The sequence below is a fragment of the Mesoplodon densirostris genome, chromosome 14 (assembly GCF_025265405.1).
Source record: "Mesoplodon densirostris isolate mMesDen1 chromosome 14, mMesDen1 primary haplotype, whole genome shotgun sequence".
NCBI classification, from domain to species: domain Eukaryota; kingdom Metazoa; phylum Chordata; class Mammalia; order Artiodactyla; family Ziphiidae; genus Mesoplodon; species Mesoplodon densirostris.
Window position 1 is genome coordinate 41,615,245 of NC_082674.1, and position 24,199 is coordinate 41,639,443.

The following is a 24,199-nucleotide window of genomic DNA, read 5'->3' on the forward strand; positions in this document are numbered from 1 at the left end:
GTTCGTGCCCTGGTCTGGGAAGATCCTATGTGCCGCGGAGCGGCTGGGCCTGTGAGCCATGGCCGCTGAGCCTGCGCATCCGGAGCCTGTGCTCCACAACAGGAGAGGCCACAACAGTGAGAGGCACGCGTGCCGCAAAAAACAAAACAAAACAAAAACATGAGCAAAAGACAATGCTTTGACATTGAAGTTAAATGAGGAAATGGGATTTATTCAACAATTATTTATTAAGTACTCTATTATGTGCCAAGTCCTAATAATCATGTCTTCTGTTGGAGCCTACCACAAACTTGTAGTTTATTTAAAGAATGATTCACATCTTCTGTATGGTTTATCAGTTTCCATAAGTGAGTTAGATTTTTTTTTTTTTTCTTTTTTTGCGGTATGCGGGCCTCTCACTGTTGTGGCCTCTCCCGTTGCGGAGCACAGGCTCCGGATGCGCAGGCCCAGCGGCCATGGCTCACGGGCCCAGCCGCTCCGCGGCATATGGGATCCTCCCAGACCGGGGCACGAACCCGTATCCCCTGCATCGGCAGGCGGACTCTTAACCACTGCGCCACCAGGGAGGCCCAGTGAGTTAGATTTTCATTGCCTTACTTTGTAGGAGGGAAACAAAATTCAGTCACACTCTTCCCATATCTCTACATTTAACCAAGACAGGGGCAAGTCTTCTATTAAGATACAGTTTTTCTCCCGAATAATACTTAAGAATTCTTATACTTGAATCCTCTAATGAACCGTTCCTCTTCTAGCTACTGAAATCAACTAAATTTCAAGTGATGTCACTAAGAAATAAATATAAATTAGTAAATATATAAAGTTTGAAATCATGTCAACCTAAAGGTTGACTGCTGCAGGAACAGTACAACAGTATGATTCATAATGGTTTCCTTAATTTGCTAATAAAGTTTTTAAAGTGAGGTTAAAAAATAATCAGTGCCTACTAATAAGTAATACTATTCAAAAATTTAGTGATAAAAACTATGGTTTCTGTAAGAAACTTATTTTTATTCCATGTGTTACTATTTTTTAACACTCATACTATAGTTTTTTGTGTATGTGTGTCTGTGTGGGTCAGCAGAAGCAGTAGGCTGTGACATGGACTAATATAGACAGTTATGCCTGATCGTGTAAATCATAATGTTTAGTTATGAAGAATATACCTTGCTATGTTGAAGGATACATCTAATGACCTCTCTTCTGTTTGTTTTTTGTCTCCCAGACAGTATAAAGGAAAGCACACAGAGCCAGTAGATAGGAGTTTCCAAGTGTAGTTTTGGCTCTGCCACTAACTAGCATAGTGATCCTGATCAAACCCATTGGCCTCTCCAAGATTCCATTTTATTGTCTGAAGAATGAAGGAGCTGGTAGAGAAGATCTTTGAAGTTCCTTCCCTCCTTCAAATTCTATGATTATAAATGAGGTAGATTTTCTCAATTATATCATCCACATAGTAAAAATTCAGGTAAAAATAAATAAAAATCCTCAAACCAATGGATACTTTAGTACCATATAGGAAACTTTCAATGATGGAGTGGCTTAAATACATAATAATTAATGACTTGAACATAATTAATGACTTGAACTAAAAATCAATCAATTAATCTAAACTGTGTAGAATTTAAAGGGAAATCATCAATATGACTTTCCCTGAGCCCTGAAATATCTGAAGCCTTTGAAGATGACAACAAAGTCAAGATTTAGAGATAATACCCATAAGATCTTTGAGCCAAATTGAATGGTCATGCAAAAAGCATTTACACCCTCTCCATGATGTCTTTCCTTGAGCTATTCCTCTTTCTTTCAAATCTTCCATCCCTAAACTATCTGCTTTGTTACAACACTCCAGATTGCCATTTTCTCTTTTCTTTAAACTCTAATAGCAACTAAACCCTGTACTACTAACTTTGAAGCTAATCCGTTTTATGTGACATTGGTAGGTTTTCAAAATCCTTCTTTGCCTCCCAGATAGACTAAACTCTTAGTAAACAGCAACTATATCTCTTACTTCCCTACTTATTCCTATCACAGGTTTCCATTTCATTGTTACCTAATGCAGTCTAGTGGCCATACTGCAGCATCAAAACATTGAATAATCAATGTTTACATTGAGGGGGGGGAACTAAAAAGTAGAAATGGCTCTCCTTTTACTCAGTTGTTCATTAGGTCTTCTAATGTATTCTGTATTCAACCTCTTTATTTTCTCATACCCTCTCACCTTATCTTAGGCCTTTATCTTTTGATACCTGGGCTTTTTAATAGCTTCCTAATTATTTTCTGTCTCTACCTCTTCCTGCTAATCCCATTAAAATGTAATCTAGCCTTTCAAGACCCAAATCAAATTTCCTATATTTTTTGTAGTCTTGCTAGACCACTCACTCCAAAATGGCCTCTCTTCCTTGGAACCAATTTTCCCTTTTGATTTTTCTTATTCAGAAATTAGCTGAATATGATATGATAACACTTGTATTTTCCCACATAGTATATTTTTAATCTTGAACATTTTTTATGTATCTCTGTAACCAGATGGTAAGCCTAGGAAGTTCCTTTAATATAGTATATATTTGTTGATTTGATGTATTAACTTGACAGGAATAAAATGAATATTTGACCTTGTACAGAATAAATAACATCTTTTTGGCATTCTGTGGTAGACAAATGAAGTCAATGGTTTATCCTCAAAGGTAACTGTGGTTTATCTGGAGAAATCTTTTTTTTTTTTTTTTTTTTTTTTTTTCTTTTTGCGGTATGCGGGCCTCTCACTGTTGTGGCCTCTCCCGTTGCGGAGCACAGGCTCCGGATGCGCAGGCCCAGCGGCCATGGCTCACGGGCCCAGCCACTCCACGGCATATGGGATCCTCCCAGACCGGGGCACGAACCCGTATCCCCTGCATCGGCAGGCGGACTCTCAACCACTGCGCCACCAGGGAGGCCCCTATCTGGAGAAATCTTTAGTCTGGGCTAGTAAAATAATGTTAGGTTTTGTGGATTAGCATCATGAGAAGACGAAGTCTATGTTTGTTGAGAAAGAAAATTTTGCTAACTGTAATTAGGAACAAATCAGAGATTAATGATGCATTATATTCCAGAGCTTTAACTGACTTTAAATGGTTTGCAAAATATTATTTCTATACTTTGCTCCATGCACAGAAAATAATGAAAACTGGGTCTGCTATTCAGAAAATTCAATATTTATTCTAACATGTGAACAGTTGAGTTATGAGAATACTTCATATACTCCAGAAGAGCATAAAATCTACCTCTGCTAATTAGTTTCTCTATGAAAGCCTTCCAGACAATTATAGGCTAATACCACTGGTCAATGCTTTACGTGCTTTTCATTAAAGGTATAGTGTTGCTACCAGATGAATTGCTTCATATAAAAGCACTTACCACAAAGTCCTACAATGGAAGGTTAAGTGCTATACTTAATTACTAATTTCAACCACTATTACCTATATTTTGCAGTGCAGGCACTTAAAAAGGAACCAAATATAGTCTGTTGGTTTCCACTTTCCTGATTACAGGATTTAGTGGTAAAAGCATTAGTCCATCTGTTTTTCTAATGAATAATAACCAAAAAAAAATTTTTTAAATAAAAATAGTCATACCACAAACCAATATAAAAGAGATATGCTAGACATTTCTGTTGAGCTCATACATAAGATCACTTTGTTCTAAAAACTTTAATCTAGATGACACATACTTGTAAATTTGTATTCAGTCTTCATGGCATTGTAGCAGATGAAGCTCTGAGAGAAAAAGGTATTTGAAATTTTCATGGCTTATTTCCTACCTCAACATCATGCTGAAATGCACACAGAGCAGATGATTAATAAAATGCTTGATGACAACCATGGTGACTCTCCTGAGTTCTTTACACATTGATTGTTAAATTTTTATATGTATATATCGAAATTCCTCACAGCTGCTCAAATTTTCTCAAGGGCAGATTCTGTCTTACCCTTGCTTGTATCCTTCAGAATAACTGCAACTTTGCTCACTTTTGATTTATTAATAACATCTAAAATACTCTTTGGTGAAAGGACACTTAGAATCTTTTACTAAATATAAAAGGTGGCATCTAAATTGAGTATTGCTGAAGGGTCGTTCCTTAATTATCATGATTTTGCCAGCTTCTGATTTTTAAATATATTTTATATTATTTCATATACTGAGCATCCATTTAATTGATACATAAGACATCATATGTATTAAACAACTATTAGTCTAGAAAAAAATATAGAAATATTTGTTGACTTAGTTAATTAACACTGCTCCAATCTCAGCTACTGACATTCAAATTGGACATTAGCATACCACAAAAAGAAAGGGATCATGTCTTTTTTGGACTATGCCTAGAATATAGTATCTGGTATGTGCACAGTTAAAGGGTTGTTAGTCAGATAAAATATATTAAAATAGTGAGGTATAGAAATTTTTAAAAACATAAAATATTTATCCAAGCGCATTAGTGCATTAGAAAATGAGGTTCTGATTATCTATGCTTGGGAAATGCATACTATATTTCTCTTCTAGAGATTCATTATGGTATTAATATAACAAAGTACAAGCATAGATATTTTTAACTTAGTTAACCCAGAATTTCCCAAATAAACTTGAGAGTGGGACTTCCTCTCTCCTCTCATAAGTCACCATTAACATTCTCTAGAATAGGGCTCTTAAAGATACTAGTTTGGAAGTATGATAGGAGTGAAAAGTTACTAAACTAAGATAATTTTAAAGAATTAACTGGTGAAACAAAGCTAGGCTTCAAGAGGCAACTGCCACATGTAATAGTAACAGGATTTATCATTTTACATGGTCAGGTTCACTGTTCATGGATGACAACATCCCAGGAGCAGAGTCTAGATCTCATCCTACTTTATATCTTCAGTGGTGTCCAGTGCAATGACTTCCTCTCAGTAAATAGGTATTGATTAATCTGGATTTTAGGAAATTCACCAGTTTACGTTTCTGTTGTTTCACTAAGGCTGCAGTTATCATAAAAATTACATTTCTACTAGGATTCAGTACATGCAGTAAGGGATTAGCAGGGGCTATGTAGCACTGCATACATATTTAAGTCACTTTCTTGCCAGATCTTCCATTCCTTAGTCTTATTAAAGTTGGTAACAGAAGGTGTGCATTCTTGTAATTGTAGTTTAAAACCGGGATAATTCCAAGGACATCAATTCAGCAAATATTTATTGAGTGTCTACTATTTGCCAGTATTATAAAAGGCACTGGGCATATTATTAATGTGCTTGCTTCTGAATTTTGTCATAGAGCAGGGTTTTTTTTATTACATTTAATTCAGCAAATATTTGTAAAGCACCAGATTTATAAAATAGGTTTGAAATGTGGCTTGAAGATGTAGATGCTGTAAATTATAAAAGGTCCAAAAGGGTATCACAGACATTTTATTCCAGAATTGTGCATAAGTAGTACTAAAAAAAATTGATCTTTATTTAGTAAGTTAGTTACTTCCTCGAATTATTTCTTTCAAGAAACAAATACTGTAATAGAGAAATTTATATATAAATTTTGGTAATAATTTTTATTGTGCAAAATAAAAATTTCTTTTTATAATCTTTCTTTATACTAACCTTTCTTTATCTTTCTATACACAGATAAATGAGACTGATGTTTTTAGTAACCTCTTTTGTACTAAAATATGGAAAGGATAATAATTTCAGTAAAATACCTTTGGACTTTTAATTTGGATTTTACTTTCAAATAGCATTTTAAAAATTGAGAATATATGCAATCACAAGTAACACTGGTTTAAGTTTCTAATCTACTGCCTTTGTTTCAATAACAGTACTGACAAAACTCATTAATGATGAACAGGATGATTTTTATTTTATCAATAATAGCTTGACATACATTTTATAGACTTGAAATGACTAATACTACTAGTGTCACAGAATCTTTGAGAAACCCCATGGTTATATGACAGTGAAAACAAATTTCATTTACTTACATGTTCTTATAACTGCTGTTTTATGGTACTATATATAGTTCTTTACTATTTCTCTGTTTGTCCCATGGTCCTCCTGCAGCTTTCATGAGTTTCAGCTATGTACCACCATCAAAGGAACTCTCCTATTTTCTTTCAGAGAAAAGTGTTATGATATTCCCTCTCTTAGGTTTAAAATTTAACTTTGTTACTTTTGACAAAGCCTTTCCTTTGTTCAAATGCAAGGATCCAGTTAACAAAGAGCTCTGACATGTTGTGCCTTTTATGTGTGCATTTTTCTGGTTTCACTGATGTCCCGAATTTTGCAAACAATAACGTGTGCCTTCAAGTTCTCCTATAAAATGCCATTTGTACACTGTACCAAGAACAGTTTAGGACAGCATTACATTCACGTGACTCTAAAATCTGATAAATACTTGATGGTTTCTCCGAAAACCCACAATTGGGTGAAACGGACGAAAATAATGCTTCGTTTTCCAGTTTGTTTTTCATAAAATCTTCCCCCGATACACATTCACTGGCTTACCTGCAGGGTAGCGCTCAATTACTGGCCAGCTGTCCACCTGTAACGTGGCATTGCCACCACTCCTCGTGAAACGGACTACATGGTATTTCCCATCGTTAATGATTGCATTGGACTCTTCGATGGCGATGTCATCTGTCCCAACATTAAATTTAACTCCGATTTTTCCTTGATGCTGGAAGGGAGGAAGGGAGTAGAGAGAGTTATATGAAGTTGTGTTGATTCATCATCATTTAGTAAGAATTACATACAGGGTATTGCTTAAAAACATGCTTCAGAACAACAGCTGCTTTCCTCCGATTTTACTTCTGAAAAGCTCTGACAAGGTTCTTAACATTTGGATAAATCTGAAGCATCTCTTTCATGGATAATTGATATTCCAAAAGACACGCTTTTCAAGAGAATTGAGCTGCCTTCTTCCCAGAGGTTGCCACAGACAAGGCGCACAGCTGCCTGTGTTAAAGGATATATTTTAATGTTCTTTAACATAGCTCCTTTAATCCACGCCTTCCATTTCACAAGAAAAATGAGGCTTGAAATTCTCCCTTTTAATAACTGGTAAAATCAGAGCAATAAAGTCTATTTCTAAATATAAAGTGGACAAAAGCTCACAATATAGAAAATCACTCTACAGGGTATGGGTACACAGACAGGCATTTAATGAGTACAATCATTATTCACACACCAAAAAATCATCATATGCTAAGAATCTGAAATTCACTGAATTTCTTTATTTTGCAGATGATGAAACTATGACACAGGAAGGTGAAATGAGTTGTTCAAGTTCATATAACTAAATAGAGGGGTGCTAGAGTTAGAATTCAGTTCCCTCATTCTTCATTTATACCTAAGCTAAGATGAAGTTAAGATATGGGTATCTAAAAGTAACTACCTCTCTGAATTATGTAAAGCAACATTCTAAGTGCAAAGTTTGTGGCTGTTAACTTTATAATTTCATAATACAAGGAAGCAAAGAGAAACATGTGCTTATGTCCTCTATCTTTGAGAAGCCTTCTCTAACAGCAGGGCTGTCAACTCTACCATAAGTTCAGTTGATTTTTAAAGCATGTGGATTTGCCCTTAATCAGTAGCACAGAATACTTGCTCTGTGGGCCCTTGTCAGAGCACATAACCTCAAACTGTCTGCAGCTCACCTTTTATCAAACCTCAGTTGAGAGGAACGACATGGGGGGAAAGGGATGTAAAGGACATATAGTCCATCCATTCCTGCAGAAATTTAAAATCAGAATTTCAGAAACCAGAAGATTTGGACCACATCCTCTTGACCTCTTGCTGGATTCTCATCATTGAACTAAGCAGCAAGAGCATGGCATCAGTTTACACTGAGCGTTGTTGTAAAAAAAAAAAAAAAAAAAAAATCTTGTATAACTGCATTAATTGAAGGGAAGTATTTGAAGATGTTGTTTGGGACACTGATCATTGTCATTGTCCCCTTCTATATTTCTTATTCCTGGTTCTTAGTGTCCATAAAAGATCTCTTTCTAATAATAGGTTAGTATGGTTTTTATTTTATTGTGTTTTGATTTGTTTTGGGCTTGATGAACAATATGACTTAAAAGCACATTTCCTTTCTGACTGGTTATTAGGAAACTCAGAGTCAAAGTGAGTAGGGAAATTTTACAAGCTGCATAGACCCCTGCTATACTGTTTTCCCCTGGGCTTATTTTTATTTTCTACCATATTTCTCAAGATCCTTATTTTTAAATATATGCCATTGTAAGGCATTTCGGTTTTTGATAGATTGATTCAGAGGACAACTAAACAACAGGATTCCAATAAACACTAACCTCTTATCCAAGGGCCTATAAAGACATTTTTAGACATCTTTTTAGCATAGGTCTTTGGTGCAAGCACTCATTATTTTTTCACTTTGGTAGAATTCCTATTTGCTTATTTTCAGTAAAATATTTAACATGGCATATTTATATTTTAACACATATGTGATATAACTCCACAGGGAATTTTTTAAGATTCTTATTTAAGAGGTTTATTATCTTTATTTAGACAACACTTCTATAGTGTTCTAAGCACTTTACAAATACTAACTCTGGTATTTCTCCTAACAGCCCCAGGAAAGAGGTACTATTTTATCTGCATTTGACAGATGAGGAAACTGAAGCACAGAGTGACTAAGTAACTTGGCTAAGGTCATGCAGCTAGAAAGAGAAAAGCTGTGATTCAAACCCAGGCAGTCGGGCTCCAGAGGTTGAGTTCCCACTCATTACACTAGGCTGAATTTTAGTAATATTGGGTCATCCTCTAGCTGCAGTTAGCAGATTTGGCAAATCTGGTTGTTCTTTGTTACCTGTTTTATCTTTCTGGCTAGAGCAGAAGCACCACGGAGCCTCTTATTATGCTTTGCAGATTGTATGTATCAATCAATAAGTGCTTAAAATAATTTTATAGAGGATAGTAAGCAACTGATATGTGGACATAATAGGATGCTAAAATGGACTCTTTTTGTCTCAGTTTCGGCTTCAATCCTGAGATACCAATAAGTAAAAAGCAAACAAACAAACAAACACAGATTTCTACTTCCATTTTACAAAATGAGGTACAAGATTGCCTAAGCCAGACTTGCAAAGAAGAGCACTGAAAACTGCTTTTAAGACCCTGAATTAATTACCTATTTGCAGCCCATTAAAGAGGCAAGAAAGACCAAGAAGCGATTGATAATTAGAAGAGGATTTTTGAATGTGATGTGATTTGCATGTACCGCCAAGGTAGAAGGTTATTTTTCCCTTATCTTAGGGGTGCTCAGGAAAGGGACTTTAATGGAACACCTCAGAAAGTTTGATACTTGTCTCCTGGAACTTGGGGCAGTTGTTGGGGTAATCAGCAACCCCAGTTGCCCTTGCCTTGGATTTGACGCTTGCCTGACAAATCTTCAAGGGGAGAGACTGTGACTGGCTGATGCTCTGATGGCAGAGCAACAAGTTATTACTGCACCAGGGCCCACCCGTACATTAGTTTGTTAGAAGGAACATGTGAGCATTATGCGTGGACCATGGGTTAGAGAGTCAACACTAAATTGTGTTGTATTCTATCCAAGAGGTCCCCTGGGGAGAGAGGTGGTGAGTAGTTAAGATAACTCAAGAGAAAGAACCTGGAGTTGCAGTGATGGGTGCCCAGGGACTGAGGCAGAAATCCTAAATGACCATCTGAAGGATGTGGTTAAGAGAACTAAAAAAACCCCACCAAAATGCCCCCCAAGAGTGCCCCTCAGTGTCAATCTTAAGCATGGGCTAAGCACAGTTAGACAGTTACTATTGTATTAGCCAAGTAAGATCATTTCTGCCCCTTATCTCCTCTTCTCCTGCTTCATCCCTGGAGGAGTCAAGGAGAAGAAGAGTAAAACATCGTGTAAACAAGAGGAGAAACAACCCTGCTCCCTCACCCAGTGCAAGTGGCAGCTCTAAGGCAGCCCAAGCAGGGGTAAAGGGATAAGAGACTGGCTTTAACTGAAATTGTATTCATTATTACAAAGGAGTAAGCTGAAATTACTTATGTCTAAACATGAACAGATTATTTTTTTTTATTATCTAAAAATGACCAAGGTAGTGTTGAGACATTTCCTAGACTTTACTGGGGTCAGGAAGAAATATTTGACAGAACAGGTTTAAATTCCTGTTGCAACCTAGGAATCAGCTCTTTCGCCGTAACAAGTACATGGAGATATTTGTTACTCTAGAGCTGACTGTTTTACTGTCTCTTCTATTACAGTCATGCATCTTATCCCAGGATAGATGGAAAGAAATTCTTCAAGTTTCCTACTTGTTCTGATAGGAAGGCTATAGTAGGCTATTTTCATCAGAGTTCTAATAAGTAAGGAGATTCAAGTTCTGTGAATAGACGCATTACAATGCTAAAGATACAAAATGCACCAAACTCTGAAAAAGAGTCTTTTACCTTATCCGTAAATGTTTCTGCAATATGAAATGTAAAATGCTTATTTTCTAGGGTAAAGAAATGCCCAGATTTCTCAGGGATTCATTTATTGCAACATAGTAAAACAAACTATTAAGAAACAGTGAGAATCGCTGATACTTGGAAAGCTTCTGACTTTTAAATGATGCCCATCTTTCCCTGCATATGTTGATTCTTCAACTTCCAACATCTTTAACATCTCATGGATTCAAACTCCAGAGTCAGATAGACCAGAACTGAATACCACCAAAGTAGGCTCAAACAACAGACTGTACCCTAACTCAGACATTATTTACCTCACCCCAGGTTGCATCAAGTCCTTGAAAAACAACTTAAGCATAAATAATAGCCAATGGGCCAATTTTTTCCCTAAAAACAAATAAATTAGAAAAGGCATATAAACTATAAAATATTAATATCAAGCATGTTTAGAGGACCAATATTTATAAATCCATTCAGAAACTGTAAATATTCTCAAAACACATCCCTCCCATATTGACAGGGTAGCAAGTCATTTCAATTATATAAACAAAACTTGCTAAACTTTCTTGCCAATAGATAACTACAATTTAAAAAAATTCATTTCAAATTCTTATTCTCTGGGATTAAATGTGATTGTCCCTGGCAAATTCTCATGACATTGCATTAGCAAAACCAGCAGTAATTTCACTGGACATGTACTGATTTTTCAACTTTGTGTCTTCCTTGAAATAGATAACTGGCTCACACCATAATTTCAAAAATCTATTATGAGAATATCAGTAACGAGGCATTTATAATTTAATGAAGTCTTTCCATGGATTCATTAAATAAATAGTGACAAAGGTAATTACTGATTTTTTCACAAAAGCTCATTTCGGAATAAGGATTATACTATTAGGCCAAGTTAAAAGGAAAAATGAAGATGACACCGGAAAGGAACTTGAAAGTTTTAGCAAGTGACACCATAGTTAATGCATCTCTTAATTCCATCTGAATCACATATTAATTGGAAAAATATTTGTTTTAGCAAAGATCAAGATTTAATGGTATACTCAATATCTTGGGCATACTTCAAGTAGGATGTTTGTGTGTTATAGATGCAGATATATTTCAATCTATATGCATTCAAAACAGATGAAACAGAATACACATATATAAAGCTTTAGCTTGTGTATGGCATACACATACGTCCACTGCTTCTTTTCCCCTACTCTGGGGTTGTTATGAAGAAGCGTTTGGCTCAACTATGTCCAGGAAAACAGTAAAAAGTGAAAAATTGTCTTCTTTTTTTGTTGTTCATTTATTTATCATACTCTTAGAGTATCACTAAGCAACTGAACAAGTGTGCAACCCAGGATGGCATGTAGATTAGCAAGGAGGCTTGTTTATGGTCTATAAGCTTCTTTTGTGCAACACGATACAGTTCTATACTCCAGGGCCCCCCTTTAGAGAAAACTTGACGATGTCTTCAAATGCACTCAATGCTTGCGTTCGTTTCTGAGTACAGAACAACTCTCATGGTCCAAGTCTACATTGTCAACTGAAGTCGGAGTCAGGCTGAGTGTTATGTTTTGCCCTTCCAGAGACTAACCCTCACCAAGGAACAGAGGTTTTAAGGCTGAAGGGGACTCTGGGGCCTATAGTCACTATTGCCGGGAGTAAGTGACACTGCAGAGCACCAGAGTCAGAGAGCCGCCTGTTCTCTAACCTCAAAACAAACACACTGATTCAGATCATTGTTCATTTAACCCAAAACATTTCCAGATGAATGACTTAGGGGTCCTACTGGCTGGTAGAGATTGTGTTTACCAATCTAGATGGGCCATAATGTCAAGAAGTGGTTTGGGTCCAGTTATTTTAACCTGGCACTGAGCTGGAAACGCAACCTGTCCCCCCAAAAGAAACCCCACACCATTTCAAAAACGAGAGGTTACCACTCCCGTCTTCCACTTTCCCTACTGATTTATACTTTTTTATTCATTCAGCTAATAAATAAAAATCGAATAATATGAATTCTGCATTTGCTAAGTGTGTAGACAATACAAACATGTAAAGTGTGTTCTCTGCCCTTCAGGAAGTTTTCAATCAAATTGAGAAGATACATCATGCATGCAAATATTCACACCCACAAAAGAGTTAAGGGACTGGCAGCAGCACTGTTGGGGAGGGTTCCAAAGGTTCTCAGGGAGCCTCCGACTGTGTGGCCAGCGTTTGGACAGCTGTAATACAGCCAGTGGATCCCAAAGATACCCAGGGACATAGAAGATATGTTCTCTCTGTCCCCCGTCTCTCTTTCTAGGCCCTACATACCAGAGGGCTCACCAGGTACCAGGCACTGAAAAACATACCAAGTATCTACCTGAAACTCCCAGCTGACCTAAAAGTTAAGTGCTACTTTTCCCATCTGCTCAGAGACTTTAAATAATGTACCCTGACTCATATAGCTAATAAATATCAGTACTGGAACCTCACCAAGTTGGAGGGACTTTGTAAAAAAGAATGTCTTCAACTGTGTCCATGTTCCAGAAGATCTTGAAACCAAGGCATGCTCAGAGAATGGAGTTAAGAGTAGGGCTACTGAAAAGTACACCTTTCTTTTTAACTGATTACATTTCATAGCGCCACACAATAAGGAACCAGAAGTGCCTGAGATCTAGGGTGATACCACCTTAGAAAGATCTTGTTTAGGGTCATACATTCTAAGAAAATAGTATTTTCATTTTCTCATCAAATCTTCATTAAGGATAGCATACCTTTTTTATTATATCCCCATTCTTTGGAATGCTATAGCTCCTTTGATTCCATGAAACTATATCCTGACAATGATATCACTCTCCTGGAGGCTGGGTACATCACTCATCTCTTGGTCCTCAGACTGTCTAATAAAACTTTGTAAGCTCACAACGGTCCTCCCTCATACCCTGTTTTAGGTGTTAGTTCTTATGTACCTGTTTTAACTCCTCAACCATATTATAAAGAGCTTGAGAGTAAGAAACAAGACTGACTTACTTCATATTATATCCTTCACAGCACTTTGTGGACTACCTCTACACTTGTAATTTTCCAAAACTCTTTCACATACACATTGTTTTTTTAGTTGAAATCTAATTCACCTATCATAAAATTTGCCCTTTTAAAGTATACGCTTCAGTGGTTTTAGAACATTCATGAGGTTCTGCAACCACCACCACTATTTATTTATTTATATAAATTTATTTATTTATCTATTTTTGGCTGTGTTGGGTCTTTGTTTCTATGCGAGGGCTTTCTCTAGTTGCGGCGAGCGGGGACTACTCTTCATCGCAGTGCGTGGGCCTCTCACTATCGTGGCCTCTCTTGTTGCAGAGCACAGGCACCAGACGCACAGGCTCAGTAGTTATGGCTCACGGGCCCAGCTGCTCCATGGCATGTGGGATCTTCCCAGACCAGGGCTCGAACCCGTGTCCCCTGCATGGGCAGGCAGATTCTCAACCACTGCACTACCAGGGAAGCCCCCATCACCACTATTTAAATCCAGAATGTTTTCATCATGCTGCAATCTTCTTTTGATGAGATAATGCATATAAGGTTCCTAGCACACTTAATAGCCACTCAGCACCTGTGAGCTCTACTACTGTTTTTTTTTGAAGTTTATTTTATTTATTTTTAATACAGCACGTTCTTATTACTTATCCATTTTATACATATTAGTATATATATGTCAATTCCAAACTCCCAATTCATCACACCACTACCACCACCCCTGCTGCTTTGGCATCCATACATTTGTTCTGTACATCTGTGTCTCGATTTCTGCAAACCGGTTTATCTGTACCATTTTACTAGGTTCCACAGATATGAGTTAATATACGATATTTGTTTTCTCTTTCTGACTTACTTCACTCTGTATGACAGTCTCTAGATTCATCTGTGGCTCTACAAATGACCCCATTTCGTTCCCTTTTATGGCTGAGTAATATTCCATTGTATATATGTACCACATCTTCTTTATCCATTTGTCTGTCGATGGGCATTTAGTTTACTTCCATGACGTGGCTATTGTAAATAGTGCTGCAATGAACATTGGAGTGCATGTGTCTTTTTGAATTATGGTTTTCTCTGGGTATATGCTCAGTAGTGGGATTGCTGGGTCATAGGTAATTCTATTTTTAGTTTTTTAAGGAACTTCCAAACTGTTCTCCATAGTGGCTCTATCAATTTACATTCCCACCAACAGTGCAACAGGGTTCCCTTTTCTCCACACCCTCTCCAGCATTTGTTGTTTGTAGATTTTCTGATGATACCCATTATAACTGGTGTGAGGTGATACCTCATTGTAGTTTTGATTTCATTTCTCTAATAATTAGTGATGTTGAGCAGCTTTTCATGTGCTTCTTGGCCATCTATCTGTATGTCTTCTTTGGAGAAATGGCTATTTAGATCTTCTGCCCATTTTTGGATTGGGTTGTTTGTTTCTTTAATATTGAGCTGAATGAGCTGTTTATATATTTTGGAGATTAATCATTTGTGTGTTGATATGTTTGCAAATATTTTCTCCCATTCTGAGGGTTGTCTTTTCATCTTGTTTATGGTTTCCTTTGCTGTGCAAAAGCTTGGAAGTTTCATTAGGTCCCATTTGTTTATTTTTGTTTTTATTTCCATTACTCTAGGAGGTGGATCAAAAAAGATCTTGATGTGATTTATGTCAAAGAGTGTTCTTCCTATGTTTTCCTCTAACAGTTTTATAGTGTCTGGTCTTATATTAGGGTCTCGAATCCATTCTGAGTTTATTTGTGTGTTAGGTACTGTTCTAATTTCATTCTTTTACATGTAGCTGTCCAGTTTTCCCAGCACCACTATTGAAGAGGCTGTCTTTCTCCATTGTATATTCTTGCCTCCTTATCAAAGATAAGGTGATATGTGCATGGGTTTATCTCTGGGCTTTCTATCTTGTTCCATTGATCTATGTTTCTGTTTTTATGTCAGTACCATATTGTCTTGATTACTGTCGCTTTGTAGTATAGTGTGAAGTCAGGGAGTCTGATCCTTCCAGCTCCATTTTCTTCCCTCAAGACTGCTTTGGCTATTCAGGGTCTTTTGTGTCTGCATACAAATTTTAAGATTTTTTTGTTCTACTTCTGTAAAAAATGCCATTGGTAATTTGATAGGGACTGCAATGAATCTGTAGATTGCTTTGGGTAGTATAGTCATTTTCACAATATTGATTCTTCCAATCCAAGAACATGCTATATCTCTCCATCTGTTGGTATCATCTTTAATTTCTCTCATCAGTGTCTTACAGTTTTCTGCATTCAGGTCTTTTGTCTCCCTAGGTAGGTTTATTCCGAGGTATTTTATTCTTTTTGCTGCAATGGTAAATATGAGTGTTTCCTTAATTTCTCTTTCAGATTTTCCATCATTAGTGTATAGGAATACAAGAGATTTCTGTGCATTAATTTTGTATCCTGCTACTTTACCAAATTCATTGATTAGCTCTTGTAGTTTTCTGGTGGCATCTTTAGGATTCTCTACATATAGTATCATGTCATCTGCAAACAGTGACACTTTTACTTCTTCTTTTCCAATTTGTATTCCTTTTATTTCTTTTTCTTCTCTGATTGCCATGGCTAGCACTTCCAAAACTATGTTAAATAATCGTGTTGAGAATGGACATCCTTGTCTTGGTCCTGATCTTAGAGGAAATGTTTTCAGTTTTTCACCATTGAGAATGATGTCTGCTGTGGGTTTGTACTATATGGTCTTTATTAAGTTGAGGTAGGTTGCCTCTATACCCACTTTCTGGAGAGTTTTTGTCATAAATTGGTGTTGAATTTTGTCAAAAGCTTTTTTTGCATCTATTAAGATGATCATATGGTTTTTATTCTTCAATTTGTTAATATGGTGTATCACATTGATTGATTTGCATATATTGAAGAATCCTTGCATCCCTGGGATAAATCCCACTTGATCATAGTGTATGATCCTTTTAATGTGTTGTTGGATTCTGTTTGCTAGTATTTTGTTGAGGATTTTTGCATCTATATTCATCAGTGATATTGGCCTGTAATTTTCTTTTCTGTAGTATCTTTGGTTTTGGTATCAGGGTGATTGTGGCCTCATAGAATAAGTTTGGGAGTGTTCATTCCTCTGCAATTTTTTGGAAGAGTTTGAGGAGGATGGGTGTTAGCTCTCCTCTAAATGTTTGATAGAATTCATCTGTGAAGCCATCTGGTACTGGACTTTTGTTTGTTGAAGATTTTTAATCACAGTTTCAATGTTATTACTTGTGATTTGCTTGTTTATATTTTCTATTTCTTCCTGGTTCAGTCTTGGAAGGTTATACCTTTCTAAGAATTTGTCCATTTCTTCCATCTTGTCCATTTTATTGGCATAGAGCTGCTTGTAGTAGTCTCTCAGGATGCTCTGTATTTCTGTGGTGTTTGTTGTAACTTCTCCTTTGTCATTTCTAATGTTATTGATTTGAGTCCTCTACCACTTTCTCTTGATGATTCTGGCTAATGGTTTATCAATTTTGTTAATCTTCTCAAAGGACCAGCTTTTAGTTTTATGATCTTTGCTATTGTTTTCTTTGTTTCTCTTTCATTAATCTCTGCTCTGATCTTTATGATTTCTTTCCTTCTACTGACTTTGGGTTTTGTGTGTTCTTCTTTCTCAGCATGTTTCTCCTAGCGTTTATCCTATAAGGGACACTCTGTGCTTCCTGGACTTGGGTGGCTATTTCCTTTCCCATGTTAGTGCAGTTTTTAACTATAATCTCTTCAAATATTTCCTCAGGTCCTTTCTCTCTCTCTTTTCCTTCTGTGACTCCTATAATGTGAATGTTGTTGCGTTTTATGTTATCCCAGAGGTCTCTTAGGCTGTCTTCATTTCTTTTCATTCTTTTTTCTTTAGTCTGTTCCGCAGCAGTGAATTCCACCATTCTGTCTTCCAGGTCACTTATCCGTTCTTCTGCCTCAGTTTTTCTGCCATTGATTCCTTCTAGTGTAGTTTTCATTTCAGTTATTGTATTGTACATCTCTGTTTGTTTGTTCTTTAGTTCTTTTAGGTCTTTGTTAAACATTTCTTGCATCTTCTCGATCTTTGCCTCCATTCTTTTTCTGAGACCCTGGATCAGCTTCACTATCCTTATTCTGAATTCTTTTTCTAGAAAGTTACCTATCTCCACTTCATTGAGTTGTTTTTCTGGGGTTTTATCTTGTTCCTTCATCTGGTACATAGCCCTCTGCCTTTTCATCTTGTCTATCTTTCTGTGAATGTGTGTTTTGTTCCAGAAGCTGCAGTATTGTAGTTCTTCTTGCTTCTGCTGTCTGCCCTCTGGTGGATGAGACTGTCTAAGAGGCTTGTACAAGTTTCTCTATGGGAGGGACTCATGGTGGGTAGAGCTGGTTGTTGCTCTGGTGGCCAAAGCTCAGTAAAACTTTAATCCGCTTGTCTGCTGATGGGTGGGGATGGGTTCCTTCCCTGTTGGTTGTTTGGCCTGAGGCGACCCAACACTGGAGCCTACCTGGGCTCTTTGTTGGGGCTAATGGCAGACTCTGGGAGTGCTCAAGCCAAGGAGTACTTCACAGAACTTCTGCTGTCAGTGTCCTTGTCCCCACAGTGAGACACAGTGATTCCCCCCCACCCCCACAGGAGACCCTCCAACACTAGCAGTGGGTCTGATTCAGTCTGCTATGGGGTCACTGCTCCTTCCCCTCAGTCCCAATGTGCACACTACTTTGTGTGTGCCCTCCAAGAATGGAGTCTCTGCTTTCCCCAGTCCTGTTGAACTACTGCAATCAAATCCCGCTAGCCTTCCAAGTCTGATAATCTAGGAATTCCTCCTCCCATTGCCGGACCCCCAGATTGGGAAGTCTGACATAGGGCTCAGAGCCTTCACTCCAGTGGGTGGACTTCTGTGGTATAAGTGTTCTCCAGTGTGTGAGTCACGCACCCAGCAGTTATGGGATTTGATTTTATTGTGATTGCGCCCCTCCTACTGTCTCATTGTGGCTTCTCCTTTGTCTTTGGATGTGGGGTATCTTTTTTAGTGAGTTCCAGTGTCTTCCTGTCAATGCTTGTTCAGCAGTTGTGATTCTGGTGCTCTTGCAAGAGGGAGTGAGAGCACATCCTTCTACTGTGTCATCGTCCAAGTCCTCTTTGTCCTCCGACTCGCTGCCCACAATTGCGTCGGCGACAAGGCCAGGGCCGGGCTCTTACTCCTATTATTGTTATTCTTACATTTGGTAAACAATGTTTTACTTCATAGTAGTTTGATGGAAGTTAATTAAAATAATGCTTGAATAATATAGCCATTACACTTTAGTTAGAACACATAATACCTCATTGATCTTCACAACAATTTATGAAGTAGCATATCTATTTTGCAAATAAAGAAGCTAAAGCTCAGAAAAGCTGAAAATTGACCAAGGTCAGAGCATCGGTCTACTGTTTGACTTAAGAGGGAACATTCTAAAATCTACTCATGCTCACCTATGGGATAAACTGTCCAGCCACTGTTTGTACTGAAGCAGAGTCTGCTTGATTAGACAACCCTCTACGACCCCTGCCATGTCAATGATACTATGGTTTTACAAAAAGCTAAATGGATGGCTAAGCAGTTAGTACAGAAGGAGAACAAAGAAAGAGAGAGAGAGAGAGTAGGAGAGAGAGAGAGGGAGGGATGGAGGGAGGCAGGAGGGAAGGACTCGTTTTTTGAAATGAATCAAAAGCACCTAAGTTTGAATTTGAGTCTTAGATTTTTTTTCCAAAATTTATACAGTAGCTGAGATCTAGGATTCTATTATCTATTGAAATCAGAAATTCTTCAGTTTATGACGGGAAAGGGGATATCCCACTAGGTCGATGATTCAGAGTAACCTAGGAGGCCTTTTGTAAACCATATGTGTTTTTTCCCTGAGAAATTATAACCATCCTCTCCAGGGGGGATGGAGAGACTTGGCTTTATGGGTAAGAACCCGTCTTGCTACGTTTGTAGGACTTGATGGTGGTGTTGAGTTCTTTTCTTGAGGACGGATAGACCCTGAGTTCTGGTGATAACACCGACTCTTCAATGCCTCCATTTCCTCACATTCTCTCTCTTTAGATGAAATTAAATCGAGAATCAGAATAATGCTGGAATGAAACTAGCCCACTAAATGACTGGTAGGTGTGTCTTTGAAAGGGGCAATCACCCTAATGTTGTTATTTTGAGACTATCTCTATTTTGTTTGTTTTACCAGTTGAGCCAATACTGGATTATCCGTTGTATTTTAAAAGACATTATTGAACCATTATGAAGTTTTCCAATGTGGTCATGGGTTCAGAAATGTAATCAAGCCTTTTTCATGGTACTTTCCCATGGTTCAAATAGCATATCTCTGCATGAAGCCATACAACTGCAGAACAAAATGAAACTAATTTATCCTCTTGGGAATCAGAGTCAGCTCATTAAGATAATTAATTCTGCATTTCCATTCACTGAAATAAATAGCAACCATCATAAAACAGAAATACTCATCTTTAAATGTGTCCTTATATATGAAGAATGTGTTCTATCATTAAGCTTTTTTTCCTCTGAAAAATCAAAAATCAAACAGACTTTGATTTGGCTGGTGACCTATCTCAGGTTCTTAATTTTTCACAGGTAAGACCTCTGGTTGAATATTTAGCCCAGTGGTCTGGCATCATAACAAACCCCTGGGGTTGCTGTATGGAGATCTAAGGTGACACTGGCTTAAGTTAAGCCTTGTCAAAAGTTCAGAGGGCTGGTCACATATGGCCTGGTTTTTTTTTTTTTTATGTTTTTTGATTTGTTTTATTATTACTGCCTTTAAAACCCTTGTGGGTGTTAAACTACCTTTGATCAGATTTCTTGGTCATTCAGAAAACTGTGTGCAATAAATACTGGGTTTCTGGTGCTGATTAAAACCATAACATTTGCTTCCCTGCTTTTCTCTGATTCCTTATCTTTGGGCCATTACACTGCTTGTTATTACCTCCACCAGGAACTCATAGGATATTCAGCTCTATCAATTCCAGTAGCTGTTGGCATTTCTATGTAAAATGGTTTCCCTATAAAAGAGATTTGGGATTATTTGTGTATTTCATTTACCTGTTGTGTCACAGAACCATCATTTTCAAGGGGAGTTGACTATGTAACTGCAGTCTGACTCTATTCCATAGCACGGAGCACACCATTTTTCAGACAAGAGACAAAACATCTCTGGATGGTGAATTTAGTCCTCTACATGGTAAATGTTACCTCAGTAACTAGGTTGTAAGTAAAACAAAATTAGCCTTTGTATTAAACACACCTTTAAGAAACAAAAATATATTACGAGATAAATGCAGTTATTTTTAATGACTCGGTGAATGCTTATAAGCTATACGTGAAATGAAAAGGTTAGTTTGGAAGGGATACCATTTTTTAAAGTTGTGTTTGTAAATTGTGAAAAATAATAGTGAGGTAATATTTTCAGGTGTGTTTGATGAACTGACTTCTAAAAAATGCTATCTTGGGTTTCACAAGCTTCAAGTGGAGCCCTAACTTGAAACGCATTCCAAGAGAAAAGCTGACAGTGCTACCTTTCTCCTTTTTGTTTTTATTGACTCCTAGTCCAGGATGACCTGTTTACATCCTTAGAAAAAGCAAATGTGTGCATATGGGCAGAGAAATGCATTCACCAAAGACTATTTTCTATAGAATCAGCAAGGCTCTATTATCCCCAGTGTGGTAAGTAACGATTTCTGAAGCCATCAAAAATAAATCTATGTTTATGTGTGTAATTTTGGCACAAAAGAGTTTTCAGAAGAGAATATAGACTCTTTAAGGTTGAAGCTCCCGATGATTATGATCTTTCTTCGTCTTAATAAAATAATAATACTGCCACGAAAATAAAGTAATGGTCAAGAAACATTTAGCAAGTATTTATTAGGTACAGTTCATTTCATGAAAACACTACCACTCTTTCCAGGACTTAGAACTTTTAAAATGTATGTAGGTTGTGTTTACATACATTCATTTTCCTAAATTATATGATTTTCTTGCATAAATGATACTCAAATTTTGGAAATATCATAACATGAGTTTAATCTTCACATTTATTTATCCATTCATTTCACTCATCAAATACAGATGGATTTCACTACTATATTCCTGACATTCTGTCAAATTCTGGATAAACAGTGGTTAACAAAACAGCGCCACTGCCATTATGAAGCTCTAAGTCTCTTATTATTTCTTTATACATTAAAATTTATATTAGCATATAAAGTATGCTAAGTGTCAAGAAGTAAAAGGGCAGGGTGTTATGAGAGGCATTAAATGATTCAGGAAAGCCTCTCTGAGGAGCTGAAGAGGTGAAGAAATCAACAATGAGAGTAAGAGTTTCCCAGGCAAAGGAAACAGTACGTGCACAGGCCCTGAGGAGGGGAAATATGTATGTATAAAGACAGATGCTTTTATGTACAAATGCAGATTCAGATATAAATATATGGACTCTTTGTAGTGACAGATATGTAAATTATGTACGAACATATGTAGGGATTATCCAGAAAATTTATCTAGGAGATAAAACTAGATTATTGAATTATACATTAAAAAAGTAAAATATATCATTTGCAGACATAAAGCAATTGGAAAATAGCTAATCACATTTTAAAAATCTTGCAATCTAAGAATGGCAAATTGTTGATGTATATGTAGAACCTAACAGTATGTATCTTGACATTCATCTAATTGTTTGTTCCTAAGTTTCATTCAACAATGTGCTTTATGAAATGTAATATATAAAGACTTTCTGAAGCAACAGGGAGACACTACATTTTCTAAAAGTCATTTGCTTCTACAATGTCAAAAAATGATTGATCATTCTGTGGTTATATTTCAAAGCTAATGTAACATGTTTAGTTTCTTTGTGGGGTAGAATGTCTTGTTAACTCATTTCTCTAGAGAGCTCTTTTATCTCAAGATGTAGCAAGAGTTCTCTGTACACTTTTCCCCTTAAAAATACTGTTTGAAATCATTTGACTTGTTTTTCAAGTATCCTCTACATATTAGCTGAAGAAAGAAAAGTTTTCACCTTTGACCCTTTTACCTTCCCTGCTCTGGAAGAGAAAAATCAACAAAGTTCAATGTTTGAGTCCCTAAAATGCAGGTTTCCAGGTAATGAACAAGTCACTTTAAATAAGAAGAGAAATTTTCATCTAATTATTTTTCTGGAAAATTTTAAATAAATGAAGTCTGAAGATAAATTTTTCCTGCAATTTGGCCTATAAATTTGAAGCCAAAAACACACAAAGTGTTCAAATCCAAATAATTTATGAGCATTTTGAACTTGAGGTAAATATTCATTGCTAACTTCTCCAGAGCAGTAATCACTGGGGGTTCCTTGAGAGCATCTCTTTTCATGGTTCCCCTGGAAGAGCCAGAGGGTATTTTGAAGAGACTTGTGCATTCTGATGACACAGTAAAGTCAGAGTGAGAGATAAGTATCGGGAGCAAAGTCAAGTTATTAGCCACCTATCAAAAGAACACATGTTCTCTCTCTCTCTCTTTTTTTTCTCACTGCTCTGTCACACTGGACTTCCATTTCCATGAGTGTAGCACATTCTGTCCCATCTCAGGATCTTTGCTGCTCCTTCTGTCTAGTTATCTCTTTCCTTGTTTCCCCCATCCTCAAATAACTGATCCCTTATATTGGGGGTGAAAAAGAACCTTGAGAACTTTAGGGTGGAGCTGGTCATTGACTCTGATGAGCAAAAGGACAATGCTTGTCTGTGAAAAATGCCCTTTTATGAAGGAAGAACTGAAGAGTGGATACCCACTGAAGTACAAAACACACTCACTTAAAGGTCTGCCCTGACAATAGTTGAAAAGCCAGTGCCATATAGGAAGGCACGTCTCATTTGATTAACAGTATTCTCCAGTGGACTTTGGGTTAACCGTGATAAATCTTTCATTATTAAAAATCACAGCAAGATTCATATGCTATGATCTCATACCCAACTTATATACTTCCCTTGCCAAACATGTCCACTTTTCCAAAATGAACATAAATCAAAACTCATTGAGAAGATAAAAATCCCTTGAGAAATTAATCACAAATATCTTCTAAGGCCAAATGGAAACCATATTCAACTTATTCACTGTTTTGTAATATTAGTGCCCAAGCTTTCCAAATGAGTGGAAACTTAAGAAAGGCTGTATTTGGCAGTGGATGCATGACGATGAATTGATGATGATGGTGATACTGATGATGTTAAAAGCTACCCTTCCTGGACACTTGCTATGTTGCAGGAAGTCTTAAGCAGTTTATAAGAAATACTATATTAGAATATATGTTATTATTTCCATTTATTTGATGAGGAAGCTGAGCCTCAAAAGGTTTAATAACTTGCCCCAAAACAGATGCCTAATAAGCATCACAGCTGTGATTTGGTCTCAAACAATCTGGTTTCAGATTTTGTGTGCTTAACCATATTTAACTACTATGCTTCTCAGAAGGGGTCCAAGGTGCTCAAAGGAGATTGCAGCTTAGATGTGATATTAGTAAGCCTCTTGGAATCTGAGAGATGCTAGCATCCTTGCTATTGTATATACCAAGCAATACATCAATTACTTTTCAAACCTTCACTCCTTTAATCCTCACAGTAACTCTGTTTGTCAACCTTACCATCACCATGTAGAGGATATCTGAAACTCAAAGCAAGTATGTGACTTCTCTGAAATCACAGAGCTAAAACACCATCTAGTCACATTCAAACCAGCCTATTTCACTCCA

The 24,199-nt window shown here is 37.0% G+C and overlaps 1 protein-coding gene across 24 annotated transcripts in view; it reads right to left on the reverse strand.

The window, feature by feature from the left end:
- Positions 1-24,199, reverse strand: part of NRXN1 (neurexin 1) — a 1,137,515-nt gene that overhangs the window by 171,062 nt on the left and 942,254 nt on the right. For all 24 annotated transcript variants that reach the window (XM_060116684.1, XM_060116683.1, XM_060116682.1 and 21 more), the window contains one exon: positions 6,510-6,681. In XM_060116684.1, the coding sequence (XP_059972667.1) occupies positions 6,510-6,681 (172 nt within the window). The remainder of the gene's footprint in view (positions 1-6,509; positions 6,682-24,199) is intronic.